This window comes from Schistocerca cancellata, chromosome 6 (genome assembly GCF_023864275.1).
Source record: "Schistocerca cancellata isolate TAMUIC-IGC-003103 chromosome 6, iqSchCanc2.1, whole genome shotgun sequence".
NCBI lineage: Eukaryota > Metazoa > Arthropoda > Insecta > Orthoptera > Acrididae > Schistocerca > Schistocerca cancellata.
The window spans coordinates 270,423,436-270,436,779 of NC_064631.1; the positions used below are offsets into that span (position 1 = coordinate 270,423,436).

At 42.5% G+C, this 13,344-nt stretch overlaps 1 protein-coding gene across 1 annotated transcript in view; it reads left to right on the forward strand.

The window, feature by feature from the left end:
* LOC126190964 (probable cytochrome P450 304a1) overlaps positions 1 to 13,344 on the forward strand; it is a 134,499-nt gene that overhangs the window by 88,130 nt on the left and 33,025 nt on the right. Inside the window, exons 4-5 of the mRNA XM_049931626.1 lie at positions 2,476 to 2,593; positions 11,941 to 12,121. Of these exons, the coding sequence (XP_049787583.1) occupies positions 2,476 to 2,593; positions 11,941 to 12,121 (299 nt within the window). The remainder of the gene's footprint in view (positions 1 to 2,475; positions 2,594 to 11,940; positions 12,122 to 13,344) is intronic.

Here is a 13,344-nt window from a genome sequence, read left to right on the forward strand (position 1 = left end):
GAGGAGATCTAGTAATTTTAATATTAACTACTTCTGAGGTGACAATCGTACAGGATATTAGTTTAACATGGGACACTTAAATTCGCATGAGGAGGAGGTTAGTGTATAACGTCCTGTCGACAACGAGATCATTAGAAACGGAGCACAAGTTCGGATTAGGGAAGGATAGGGAAGGAAATCAGCCTTCCCCTTTCAAAGGAACCATCCCGGCATTTGCTTCAAGCAATTTAGGGCAATCACGGAAAACCTAAACCAGGATTGCCGGACAAGGGTTTGAACTGTCGTGCTCCCGAATGCGAATCCAGTGTTAAATGCGCAGGAATGTCTAATATTAATGTTCCTATATTCACAAATATGTAATTGCTTTAAATAGCACAGTACTTTTCATCAAAATTAAAGTAATAAACTTTCAATGAGTAACCTGATAAGCATTGAAGATCCTTATGTAAATATTTAACGTTTAAATTATAAAAATATCTCAGACAAGATATGAAAAAGTTTAAACACTTAGCAATATGTAATCAGAAATTACGTAATGGTTCCCTATTACTACCTATACCTGACCTTAATTAATACAAGATCGTTTTCAAACACAAGTTCGTTTTCATCACACGCCACTGGTTTAGATTTGCGAAGTACACCAGTCACCACAGTTTTCAGAAGAAAAGACGCAGAAGTTTCACTTTACCTTGCGGTGCCTTGTTCTCAACAGTAACACCAACAAACAGCATCCATTAATTTGTATATGAAATTTCAGTGTAAATCGGCGAACGATATTTTTTATTCAAATAAAAACCAGCTTTTATCACTGTAAAAATCTTTGGTTTAAAACATTGAAACTATAAGGATGTTGATTTTTTAAATACATAAATATAAACACGAAATAAGCATTTGCTTTATAAATAACCAGTATATTATCAATCAACTTAAGTTATAATTAGGTTATGGCTTATACACGTTTTGCTAATATGGCTTCCATGTTTGAAGTCCACTTTACGTTGTAGCATAGACAAAATAACACTGTTACATGTCGTAGCTAGGTTCAAATAAAACTGTCGAATTTCAGGTGATGGCGAGCTATTTCCAAGCTTTATTAAAAAATGTTACTGAAATGTAAATGGCCGGCCGATGTGGCCGAGCGGTTCTAGGTTCTAGGCGCTTCAGTCCGGAACCGCGCTGCTGCTACGGTCGCAGGTTCGAATCCTGCCTCGGGCATGGATGTGTGTGATGTCCTTAGGTTAGTTAGGTTTAAGTAGTTCTAAGTTCTGGGGGACTGATGACCTCAGATGTTAAGTCCCATATTGCTCAGAGCCATTTTAACCATTTTTGAAATGTAAATGGCAGATTACTAAGTGTGGCTCTGGATGTTACAGGAACTTCAGTTGTACCTGTAACCAGCAATATGTCTCTCGCAGCTTGCAGATCCACACGATCCACAATACAACTGGCATATTATTCCACAATAAGTCAGAGCAAACCCCTTCTCTCTTAACACAAAGTTTAGCTGCACTTTTTATAAAATAGTAGCATTATTCAACAGACATCCGAGGCTGATTTTACCAGTGCTCGAATTTCATCACGCAAACACCATACAAGCGCTCTGTGCTCATACTACTTCTAACTACTTAGACGATCTTTGTTCGAGGGCTATCTCTTCTCAAAAAGGGCGGGATACAACCGCTCAGATTAATATGAAGAAATTCCCTGAATAATTATTACATATTTCTAAAGGTATGACTCTCTATAAAGGACAATACATGAGTTTACAGTCCTTCGAACACTCTAAGCTTTTTAATAAAATAAATAGAACATAATGTATTTAATTATTTCTTAATATACTTTAGTAAATGTGTAACTTAGGTTATTTGCCATTTCCACCATGACGTTGCTGCACGTTACGGTGATTCGTAACCCACCCATTTTCACAGCCACATTGAGTAATGGCAGCCGCTATATGGCATGAGCGTTTACATAGGGCATGTCTCATACACGCCTATTTCAGTGCTAACGAACCTCTGCTTCATCAGTGCCAAACGTTACTTTTCAAAGTTATGATGAATAAACATGAACAATTTTCCTCGTCAAAATTTGATAATTCTGTTATCTAAGGTATTGTTTAGTGTTTTGATGATGCCTGTATCGTTACATGTCCTTGCAGACAGTCTAAGCGCTATTTAGCCAGTACGTCAGAAATGCGCGACGAAGTTCCCGCCAGACATCACAGAGAGAACATCTCAAAGATCGTAACTCACTGCAGTCTATACATATTACAGAAACATCTTCTCAAAGTATATGCAATGACTAGCTCATGAGATAAAGTAAGAAAAACATTGAAAAACTGAAAGTACTTATTTCACAGACACCTTCAAAGCTACTATTTGTACTTCTTGCCATCATTTGCAAACGCAGCGTGTGTTTCATCCGAGCTGTCTCCTAAAATCTCTATTTTTTAACCTTCTGTTCTTTCTCTTACAGCAAATGGTTGATGAACATAAAAATACAATGTGCGACGATGACATGAGAGACTTCATTGATGTCTATCTGAAAGAGATGATGAAAAAACAAAAGACTGCGGAACCATCATTCTTTTCAAGTAAGTACGCATTTCTCTTACATCTATGAAGAAATGAATAGCATAAAGTTATTTTAAAAGTAATCAATTACAACAACGTCTGTTTCCCTGTCTCTCTCTCTGTCTCTCTCTCTCTGTCTGTTCTCTCTATGTAGGTATCTTCGTAGCTATCCCTCACTATTCTGAGATACGAATGAACATGTTCGAAAAGGACCGAATGTATAAACATACATGTATGTTGCTGCAGCCCCTAATTAGATTATTTTCTTCACATTACAAGTGAAACAACATGTAATGCTAATTGTCAGAGTGAAATATGGAAGCCTATCTGTCGCTAGGCTAGAGTTCACAGGAATTATAGCAACAATAGGAATACATGTGACAGAAATGAACTCCATGCCACACAGAAGTGACATGGCAACACACAAATAATTAGCACTGGAGACAAATTGCAGCGTCAGTTTCAGTTTTGTTTTTTAACACCACAGCCCCTTTGAGCGACCAAGGCCCTTATGAAGTGGTCATTTGGATAAAGTTACATAAATATGTTTTTCAGATAACTATCTGAAAATGGCCTTGGAGGTTGAAGCCAGTCGTGATGTTGAAAAATAGAATTGCAGCTGATGCTGCAATTTGTTTACAGATAATTACTACCATTCCGAATATAATGAATCACCATGTTCAACATGCTTGACAAGAAATTAGAGAATGACCAATGATTCTGAGAATTCATTTTAGTGTAAATTCCACCCCTGCTGCAATCAGATCCTCTAAAATCGTACCATGGTTTCAAAGAGGACACAGATATGTTTCTGCTGAGCCTCACTCCTTCCGATTTACATAGGAGTCTACAAAAAAATCTTCAGTCATAGCTGGAGGGCCGTTACGAACAAGCAGTCGCTCAACGATATCTTAGTAGTGTTTTATGAGCGACATCGGGTAGGAAATATTATTGTATAACGTACCGTTGGCGGTGAGACTGTTAGAAACGGAACAGAGCCTCGGAATGGTGAATTTATGGTTGGCTGGTTGGGTCGTTAGTATTTAAGGGAATAAACAGCGAAATTATCAGTCCGCTGGTCAAGAGATCGTTTATCTGGAGTTAGTATAGTCTTCCAGGAATGCAGTCAGATGAAGAAAGATATAGGAGTGGAAAAATCGAGGCACTGAAGGCAATACTGATTGCAGAACTGAGAAACGATTTATGGAGAAGTAAAAGTACGGAGGTCAGAGAAGACAAGTGGTCACCGTGGCTCACCCATGGCGAGAGAAACCTCGTCTGCACAGAGTAAAGAATGCCTTGTGGTCGAGAGATTCAGAATACTGAAACGGAAAAGATTAAAAATGTGACGGAAATCAGTTGGACCGTCAATTATAAGGCAGCAAGTGGGCGTCCCTCAAGGCTCTACGTAAGAAGGCATTAGACTCTCCAATAGCCATCCCACCCCCGATCCACAATAGTTAAACGGAGAAGAGAGTGCGCCAGAAAAAGAGGGAGACCGCATCGAAAAGGATTTAAAACAGAGGTGAGGAGGGACGATAGATACAACTAGCAAAGGAACAAAGTCGAGAGTCCCCCGACCCAGCTTGTGGCAGGAGACGCCCCCAACGCCAGCCAACTTGTCCCCGTTCTCGTGAAACTAACAGAGAAGTAGCGAAGTGACAGAGGTGAAAGAATACGAGTGAAAAGGGGGAAGGCGGGGGGCGGGACGCCAAATAATAAGTCAGTTATGTGGAAAAATGACCTCGAATCGGATATATATAAACTTGGATATGAAGAACTTTCTGTAAGGCACCACAACCACAGTACAGGGTGTTTCGCTACCTAAATAAATAATGGGTTTGTCTGGTACGACAGATCCGGAGTGGAATACCATTGTGGGTTCCTTCCGGGAGGGACGGAAAGAGTAGCATCATGTAGTAGTTGCCTCTCTGATAGTGCAGAGTTTATTTGTGAGGGCAGTAGCCCACCAACTGTTGGTCCATCTCCGGTTGAGCAGAGGCGTCATTTTTCCGCACTTGGCATCGTCAAAACAAATATGGGGATAGTAATCGCCTCTCTAGATAAACGGTCAACCAATTGATTCCCTGGGATCCCGCATGAGTTAAGACCAGAACAGGCAGTATAACGAAGTTCAGAGAGAAGATGATGAATAGCGGTTACCACAAGGTAACAAGAGTAATATCAGTAAACGGCCTGAAGTCCTGTCATTGAGTCAGTACATATTAAAACGCGACAAAGGAGGCTCGTTTAATAAAATAGAGGGCTTTCTTAACGGCTATCAGCTCCACTCGAAAAATGCTAGATGTTTCCAGCAACGAATGGTGTTCCTGAACGGCGTGAGACGTAAAAACATATCCCGACCTACCCATGGTTTCAGAGCCGTCAGAGTAAAAGATGGTAGCACCCTGATATTCCGCAAGAAGTGAAACGGGCAGACGCCGAAGGCCCCTGGGGATGACTGAAACTTTAGGACCTTCAAAATAGAGTGGTCCTGATTCGTGTCCTGCTCATTGGGCAGATGCGCTAACCACTACGTCACAATGGCTTTGCACAGCTGCATGGACTACCCTGGCATGACTCCCTCCTCAATACAAATACTAATTCACACCTCACATCTTGGTATCCCACTAAAACTCGAACAGCATCATTGCAGAGGCTCTCCAAATGTATTGTAATGGCATCTCAGTATTGAACGAAATGGGGTAGTCTGCCTGAAACCCAGGCATAGATGTGCACACACACACACACACACACACACACACACATATATATAAATATATATATATATATATATTACGATGCCTGTTTACATAATGACTCAACATCTTCCCTGTTATCCAATGACCTCTCTCTGTTCAACCACTCACTTGCAGAAGTAATACACTTGTTCTTAGTTTACAAATGTATAATAAGTGACAAAGCCGGTGGTTGTGCAGAAGGACCTAAGATATCAACACCAATCGTTTGAAATCGCTTACTAACCTCCAATAACGTTTGCAGTGAAATATGCTGATGGCTAAATATAGCCTGCTATGCATTTGGTACATAGTTGTTCATATATTGTTCCACATAGTGTTTGTGTTTTCACCACCAGTAATGCTTGGCAATGAGTTATTCCTGGTTCTTTGACCATCATGCACAATGAACTATGGCTGCATTGTAAATAGTTAACAATCCTCATCAGTTTATTGGTGTGACCCATTCTTCGTAACACACAAAGCTTTCTACTGAGGCCATCTTGCATTCCCAAGGTTCATGCAAGCTTGATGAATTACCACAAAAAATAATTAAGTATAGTTCAATGCCCAGCACATTAATCTACTTGATGGATACTCCAATCACTGTAACCTCTTTAATGCTGTGTAATAAGCTATTGCTTTAAATTTTCTACAATGTAAATAATATTGTAAGTATGTTAAGCCGTAAATGAAGCTCAGCATTTCCTTCTCCATTGTAGAATAATTCCTTTCTGCTTTAAATAACTTACAAGAAGCATAGGCTACCAGCTGCTCCACTCCATTTACTTCTTGACTTAATACACAGTCAAGTGCATGATTGCTTGCATCACATGACAATGTGAGCTCCATCTCATAATTTTAAAAAATCAATACCAGCCCATTCGTCAATAATTCTTTTAGCCTTTGGAATACATCTTTACACTCTGACGTCCAAATGGAATTTCACTCCTTCCTTGAATAAGTGAATGAGAGATCATACTATTTCTGCAAAATTCAGGACAAACTTTCTATAATAATTTGCTAAACCCATGACAGACTGAAACCGTCCTCCATATGATGAGGTTTTAGGAAATATTTTGTAACCTTTACTAAACTAGGATCAGTTGAAACTCCATCGTAACTAATCACATGGTCCAACTATCAATATTCCTGTACTGTCAAGTGACACCTGTCTATACCAATAGTTAAATATGCCACATGTTACCTGTTAAACAACTCCTTCAGTTAGAGTGCATGTTCTTATATATTCTTCACAAAGGCGATTATGTTGTCCAAATATACCATACAATGTCTCAGTTCTAATCCTGGCAGTACTCCACTTAACAAAGCTGTAACTTGGCTGGTATCCATCCTCTGGTGCTACATCTAGCAGATGATTTCACTCTTCAGGTCCATGGTGCAGAAATATCTTCACTGTCTGTAGTGGTAACCTCTTGTTCACCTTGTTTGCTCAAACTTCAACAATAGGCCAAAAATACAACTGGGAAAGTAGCAGAGGAAATAACTTAATACTAATATCACTGTCACACTCCCAAAAATGAGCACTCTTGGTTCTTACACTCGTGTGCTATCTGTGTGTGTTCTCTGCATTCCCTGGTATAATGCCCAGGCCTTCTACATGAAACAGGTCATTGCTATAGGTAAGGTGCATGAAGCACTCCGCCCCGTTAAATTAGACTGCCAACACCAAAATTTTTGGAAATCTGATAATGGTTTTCTTCAGTGCACGCCCCTAAAATCGTTAAAATGACTACCTGAGTCCAGCTTCATGAACCAAACTTTCCAGAAGAACCTTCAGTCCAACAAACAGCCATCATCAACCACTCAAAGGAAAAGCAATCAAAAGAACGGTTTGTTCTCATTTACTACACTAAGCTGACAATGCCGAACACTGTCCCATGATGTAGCTTATTGTCACTGACCATCTTCTGACACCAGTGTAATCTTACCAAGATGTTTGTCTGTAGCTCACAAAGGCGTATGCAGGTCTATGGGTTGCATAGAACCAGCAGCACGGTAGTTGTAGCATCAGTAGAGCGCAGTTATCAAATACATTCTTTATTCAGTAACACGCTTATACAGTAGTTCATGGTGACGACTCGATGGTGTGCTGCCTTCCAGGCAGCTGTGACTGCCTCAGTGTTGTACTGGTATAACGTGTCTTGTTCTGCTGTTGCTGCAGGTGGATGCCTGCCAGGAGAGGTGGCGGCGAAAGTGTTCAAATGTGTGTGAAATCTTATGGGACTTAACTCCTAAGGTCACCAGTCCCTAAGCTTACACACTACCTAACCTAAATTATCATAAGGACAAACACACACACCCATGCCCGAGGGAGGACTCGAACCTCCGCCGAGACCAGCCGCAAAGTCCATGACTGCAGCGGCGGCGAAAGTGTGTTGCCTTGCGGATGTGAGATTGAAATCAGGCATTTTGGAGGCGTTGGCACATGTGTCCTGGACAAGTGGCTGCTTCAGCAGTTGGTCAGGCATGTGTTGTGCTGATGCACAGGCCCGAAAAACAAAACCTATTGAAAACTCCTAGAGACTGGGTGAAGTCACTCTGGAGGTGGCCCTCTTGGTTGCTCTAGATCAAGCCCTGACATCATCAGGTCTACCCACAGCTAGTAGACCGGCAGCTAGTGGATGAAGTGACTAGATATAGGGTACCAAGGCAGTGCACTGCTGGGCCACACTTGTGGTAATTTATCTCGTTATTGTGATGGGCCATACTGTACGAGCAATATTCGAGACCTGGCGGCCGGATCTCACCGTCTCTGCTAGCCTGTCTCGCCAAAGTTGTGAAGACTGCACGGAGGGTTGTTGTCGCAACAACAATTTCTACACACTGCTAATGCATCGAAAGAATAGGAAAAGCATCAATGAAATATATTAAAAAAAGAACAATTATTTTACGAGAAAATACCTACATACCAACCAAAAATCAATGTTTAGCAAACAATAAATATCCCCTTTTTACATTACCCTTAGCACCTTGCTCTTCTTTCTGTCAAATAATGACAAAGAACTGGACTTTTGTCCATCAATGCTGATGAATGTTTCACTGTTTTTGTGAAAATCAATTTCTGTGCTTGTTTATGGTTAGTATATGCTTCTCTTTGTTCAGATGTTATGAAACCAACACATTTTTCGCTCTTAGACACTGGATCTCTTTTGTGGGAGAACAACTGAATGAAAAATGTAGTCGTCATGCAGCCTATGCAACACGTAGCACATACAAACCAAGCAATAACGATAATGACGTCATAACAGTATGAGATATTGTACCGATACTGTAAGCGCGGAACTAATGGCTTAAATTTCGATGATAACAGACAACGTCAAAATTTACTTTCCGAGAAAACTTGATGTTAACGTTCAGTTCCATTCCATCCCACTGGCGATCTAATATCGCCATTGGAAATGCTTTATGGAATGTTTTGATGTTCCATTCCGTGGTGTCCATGGACCTTTACAAGTCATTTAGTACTCTTCAGCCTACCATGGTATTTGAAGTCATTTAGTTCTCTTTTCCAACATCTTCCACGCATGTAGCACTGTATTTACAGTAGCCTTACTCACTGCGTGTGTTCAATTGCGGGTCTTTGTACCCACAGCAGTATATTCCAACGTCAGCTGGTCCAATGTAACGCACAGTACACAGAGTGTAAACGATAACTGTTTGCAACGGACGGCAGCGTCGTAAGGGAACTCGAGACGAACAGTTTGATATAAGACACTTGTGGCGCCGAGAATAACCCAAATTTGCCTACAAATACCATCTAAGCTACCGTGGGTTGTGCGAGATTTTCAATGTTCGCTCGCTCACTTTGCGCAAACTACACACATCAAAAAACGTTTTTCATCACCTCGGTTCCGAGAGTTCCGGAACCTGTACAAAAAATTGGAATAGTGATCAACATAAACATCATTTCCGCCCTTTTTATTGCTAATGAAAACCACACATTGCATGCTGTATCACCATACTGCGAGACCTTGAGAGGTGGTGGTCCAGATTTCTGTACAGACCGGTACCCCTAATACCCAGTAGCACGTCCTCTTGCATGTTCGATAGGGTTCATGTCTGGAGAACATGTTGGTCACTCTAGTCGAGCAATGTCGTTATCCTGAAGGAAGTCATTCATAAGATGTGCACGATGGGGGCGCCAATTGTCGTCCATGAAGTCCATGAAGACGTATGCCTCGCCAATATGCTGCCGATATCGTTGCACTATCGGTCGGAGGATGTCATTCACGTATCGTACAGCCGTTACGGCACCGTCCATGACCACAAGAGGCGTACGTCGGCTCCACATAATGCCATCCCAAAACAGCAGGGAACCTCCACCTTGCTGCACATGCTGGATAGTGTGTCTAAGGCGTTCAGCCTGACCCGGTTGCCTCCAAACACGTCTCTGATGATTGTCTGGTTGAAGGCATATGCGACACTCATCGTTGAAGAGAACGTGGTGCCATTCCTGAGTTGTTCCATTCGGTATGTTGTTGGGCCCATCTGTACCACGCTGCATGGTGTCGTGGTTGCAAAGATGGACCTCGCCGTGGACCTCGGGAGTGAAGTTGCGCACCTTGCAGCCTATTGCGCACAGTTTGAGTCATAACACGACGTCCTGTGGCTACGCGAAAAACATTATTCAACAAGGTGGCGTTGCTCTCAGTGTTCCTCCGAGCCATAATGCGTAAGCAGCGGTCATCCCCTGCAGTAGTAGCCCTTGGGTGCCCTGAGAGAGGAATGTCATCGACAGTTCCTGTCTCTGTGTATCTCCTCCATGTCCGAACAACATCGCTTTGGTTCACTCCGAGACGTCTGGATACTTCCCTTGTTGAGAGCCCTTCCCAAAGAGAATAACAATGCGGACGCTATCGATCCGCGGTATTGACCGTCTAGGCATGGTTGAACTACAGACAACACGAGCCGTGTACCTCCTTCCTGGTGGAATGTCTGGAACAGACCGGCTGTCGGACCCCCTCAGTCTAATAGGCGCAGCTCATGCATGATTGCCTACATATTTGGGCGGGTTTAGTGACCTCTGTACAGTCAAAGGGACTGTGTCTGTGATACAATATCCACAGTCAACGTCTATCTTCAGGAGTTCTGGGAACCGAGGTGTTGCAAAATTTTTTTTGATGTGTTTATTAGCTGTACAGCAAAAATGACTAGGAAACTTTTATTGTTGATGTTATGTTTTCGCTAGAGAGCGCAGTTCCCGAGTTATTCAAGGAAAACGTAGAAAATTGACCTCCAAATGCACTCCAACATCCACACTCATCCCATACCGGTCAGGATTTTTCATATGTTCTTCATGACACTCCCTGCTACCATTGCACAAAATTTGCAGCTGCACCGACTATTTGCCATATTCGATCTTTCTTGGTTTTCATCGATTTGGTCCGCGCGGCTCACACCCCCCCCCCCCCCCCCCCCCCCCCGCCGGAGGTTCCAGTGCTCCCTCGGGCATGAGTGTGTGTGTTGTCCTTAGCGTAAGTTAGTTTAAGTGAGATTAAATAGTGTGTTGGCTTAGGGACCGATGACCTCAGCAGTTTGGTCCCATAAGACCTTACCACAAATTTCCACATTTCTTCGATTTGGCTATTACGCCATTGGCTTAATCGGTTATTTGATCAGTATCGTTATTTCAAACTTTCCTGTGAGGATAATAAGGAAAAAAGACATTTGCAAAAATTTTGCAAAAAGTAATCAGTCTTACAAATCTATCTATACTTAACCCTTACAAGTACATTAGTTTCATAGTTAGGTCAGACAAACCTAACTATGTAATTTTTAATTTCATGCTGTCAAAATTCACAAAATTGTGATATAAATTTTACAAAAATTTTAGTTTCACTATGTGTAAGTTCACTGCAAAGAAGTGATGTAATAGCGCAATAGAAGGAATACCAAAAGAGGTCGGATATGGAAAATGATTCGTGTAGTCGCATATTTGTGTACATTGGCAGGATGGAGTGTCACGAACAACATACTAAAAATCCTGTGCGGTGGGGGAGAGGGTGAGTGTGGAAGTCAGGGTGAGTTTGAAAATCACTTTTGTACGGATTTCTTGAATAACTCTAAAAGCACGTTCTCTTGCGAATACGTATTCCACTACAAAATTAAAGTGTAGTATATTTCCTACAAATAATATCCTATTCATTTATTCTCTAGGACGAAGAGAGCGAAAAAAGCATGCATGTGTACAGCAACTTAGGTGATTTTCGTGGACGATTTGAGGTAGTTTCCCGACTTTAAAGACCGCGAATGTCCTGCATCAAATTATTCTTCTGGGCTTCTTCTGCAGCTTTGCGGTACGTGTAAACAATTGCCGTTTACACCTTACATAACAAATAGGTGGTCATGTCCAATTTTTTTGCTTAAAGACACGGAATGGTTATGTTTTATCGCTAACTGATGCATCGTGAATTGCTGGTGGTAATTTGAAAAGACACAGCATAACTAATGTTATTTTTTGCTGGCGGACTGAATAGCAAATAAAAACAATAAAATACCTACAAGTACAGGCAAGGATCAATAGATTTTGAAAAACTGAGCACAAATCTGAACTGATAAGCCATATCAACGAATAAAATGTTAGCAAGCACTCGACTGTTTGGCAGCTGAGCAGCTGGTGGTGACGATGCTGGACTTCATCATCCCCACCACGACGTCGCTGGCCGTGGCCCTGACCTGGTACCTGATGTGCGTAGCGCACCACCCGCGCGTCCTGCGGCGCATACACCAGGAGCTGGACGCCGTCGTCGGCCGTGGCCGCCTACCCTCTCTCGATGACAGACCGAGGTGAGTGCTAATTGTCGTGTCCGTCGGTGTAACGAGGGCGATGAACACTCTAGAACAAGTAAACATTATGAAATGATTAAGACATAAAAATGTACTTATTTAAAATATGTGCAGTATTAAACACACATAACTCTGTATTCCTGAATCTCTCGGAAGTCGCTGTCCGTTCACTAGTAGTGCATTATAATATTCACTAGCAGACGGTACTGCTATAGCGCCTTCCTACACTCATGCTCATAAATTAAGGATAACTACAGAATGTGGTGCCACACATCGTGGCACTACACAAAACTGGGGCTAGTAGCATACGCACATAGGGAACACACACGACACAGATCTGTAAGTCCACGGTATTGGTGATAAGCTGAGAAAGCCGTCCGAAACACATGTGCTACAAAACGCCACTGTTTCCTGCGCAAGTACCCTTACATCAACATAGGATATGATCACCATGCACACGTACATAAGCCGCACAACGGGTTGGCATACTCTGGATCAGGTGGTCGAGCAGCTGCTGGGGTATAGCCTCCCATTCTTGCACAAGTGCCTGTCGGAATTTCTGAAGTGTCCTAGGGGTTTGAAGACGTGCAATGATACGTCGACCGAGAGCATCCAGACGTGCTCGATGGGGTTTAGGTCTGGAGAACGGGCAGGCCACTCCATTCGTCTGATATCTTCCGTTTCAGGGTACTCCTCCACGATGGCAGTTCGGTGGGGCCATGCGTTATGATCCATCAGGATCTCCCCTGAAAAGGCGGACATACTGGTGCAATGTGACGTCCCGATACACCTGAACTGTTACAGTTCCTCTGTCAAAGACATGCAGGAGTGTACGTGCACCAATCATAATCCCACCACACACCATCAAACCACGACCTCCATAGAGGTCTCTTTCAAGGACGTTAAGGGGTTGGTATCTGGTTCCTGGTTCACGCCAGATGAAACCCCGACGAGAATCACTGTTCATATTATACCTGGACTCGTCAGTGAACATAACCTGGGACCACTGTTCCAATGACCATGTACTGTGTTCTTGGCACCAGGCTTAACGGGGTCTCCTGTAACCAGGGATCAGTGGAATTCAACTTGCAGGCCTCCTGGGGAATAAACCATGTCTGTCCAGTCGTCTGTAGACTGTGTGTCTGGAGACAACTGTTCCAGTAGCTGCTGTAAGGTCCTGAGCAAGGCTGCCTGCAGTACTCCGTGGCCGTCTGCGGGCACTG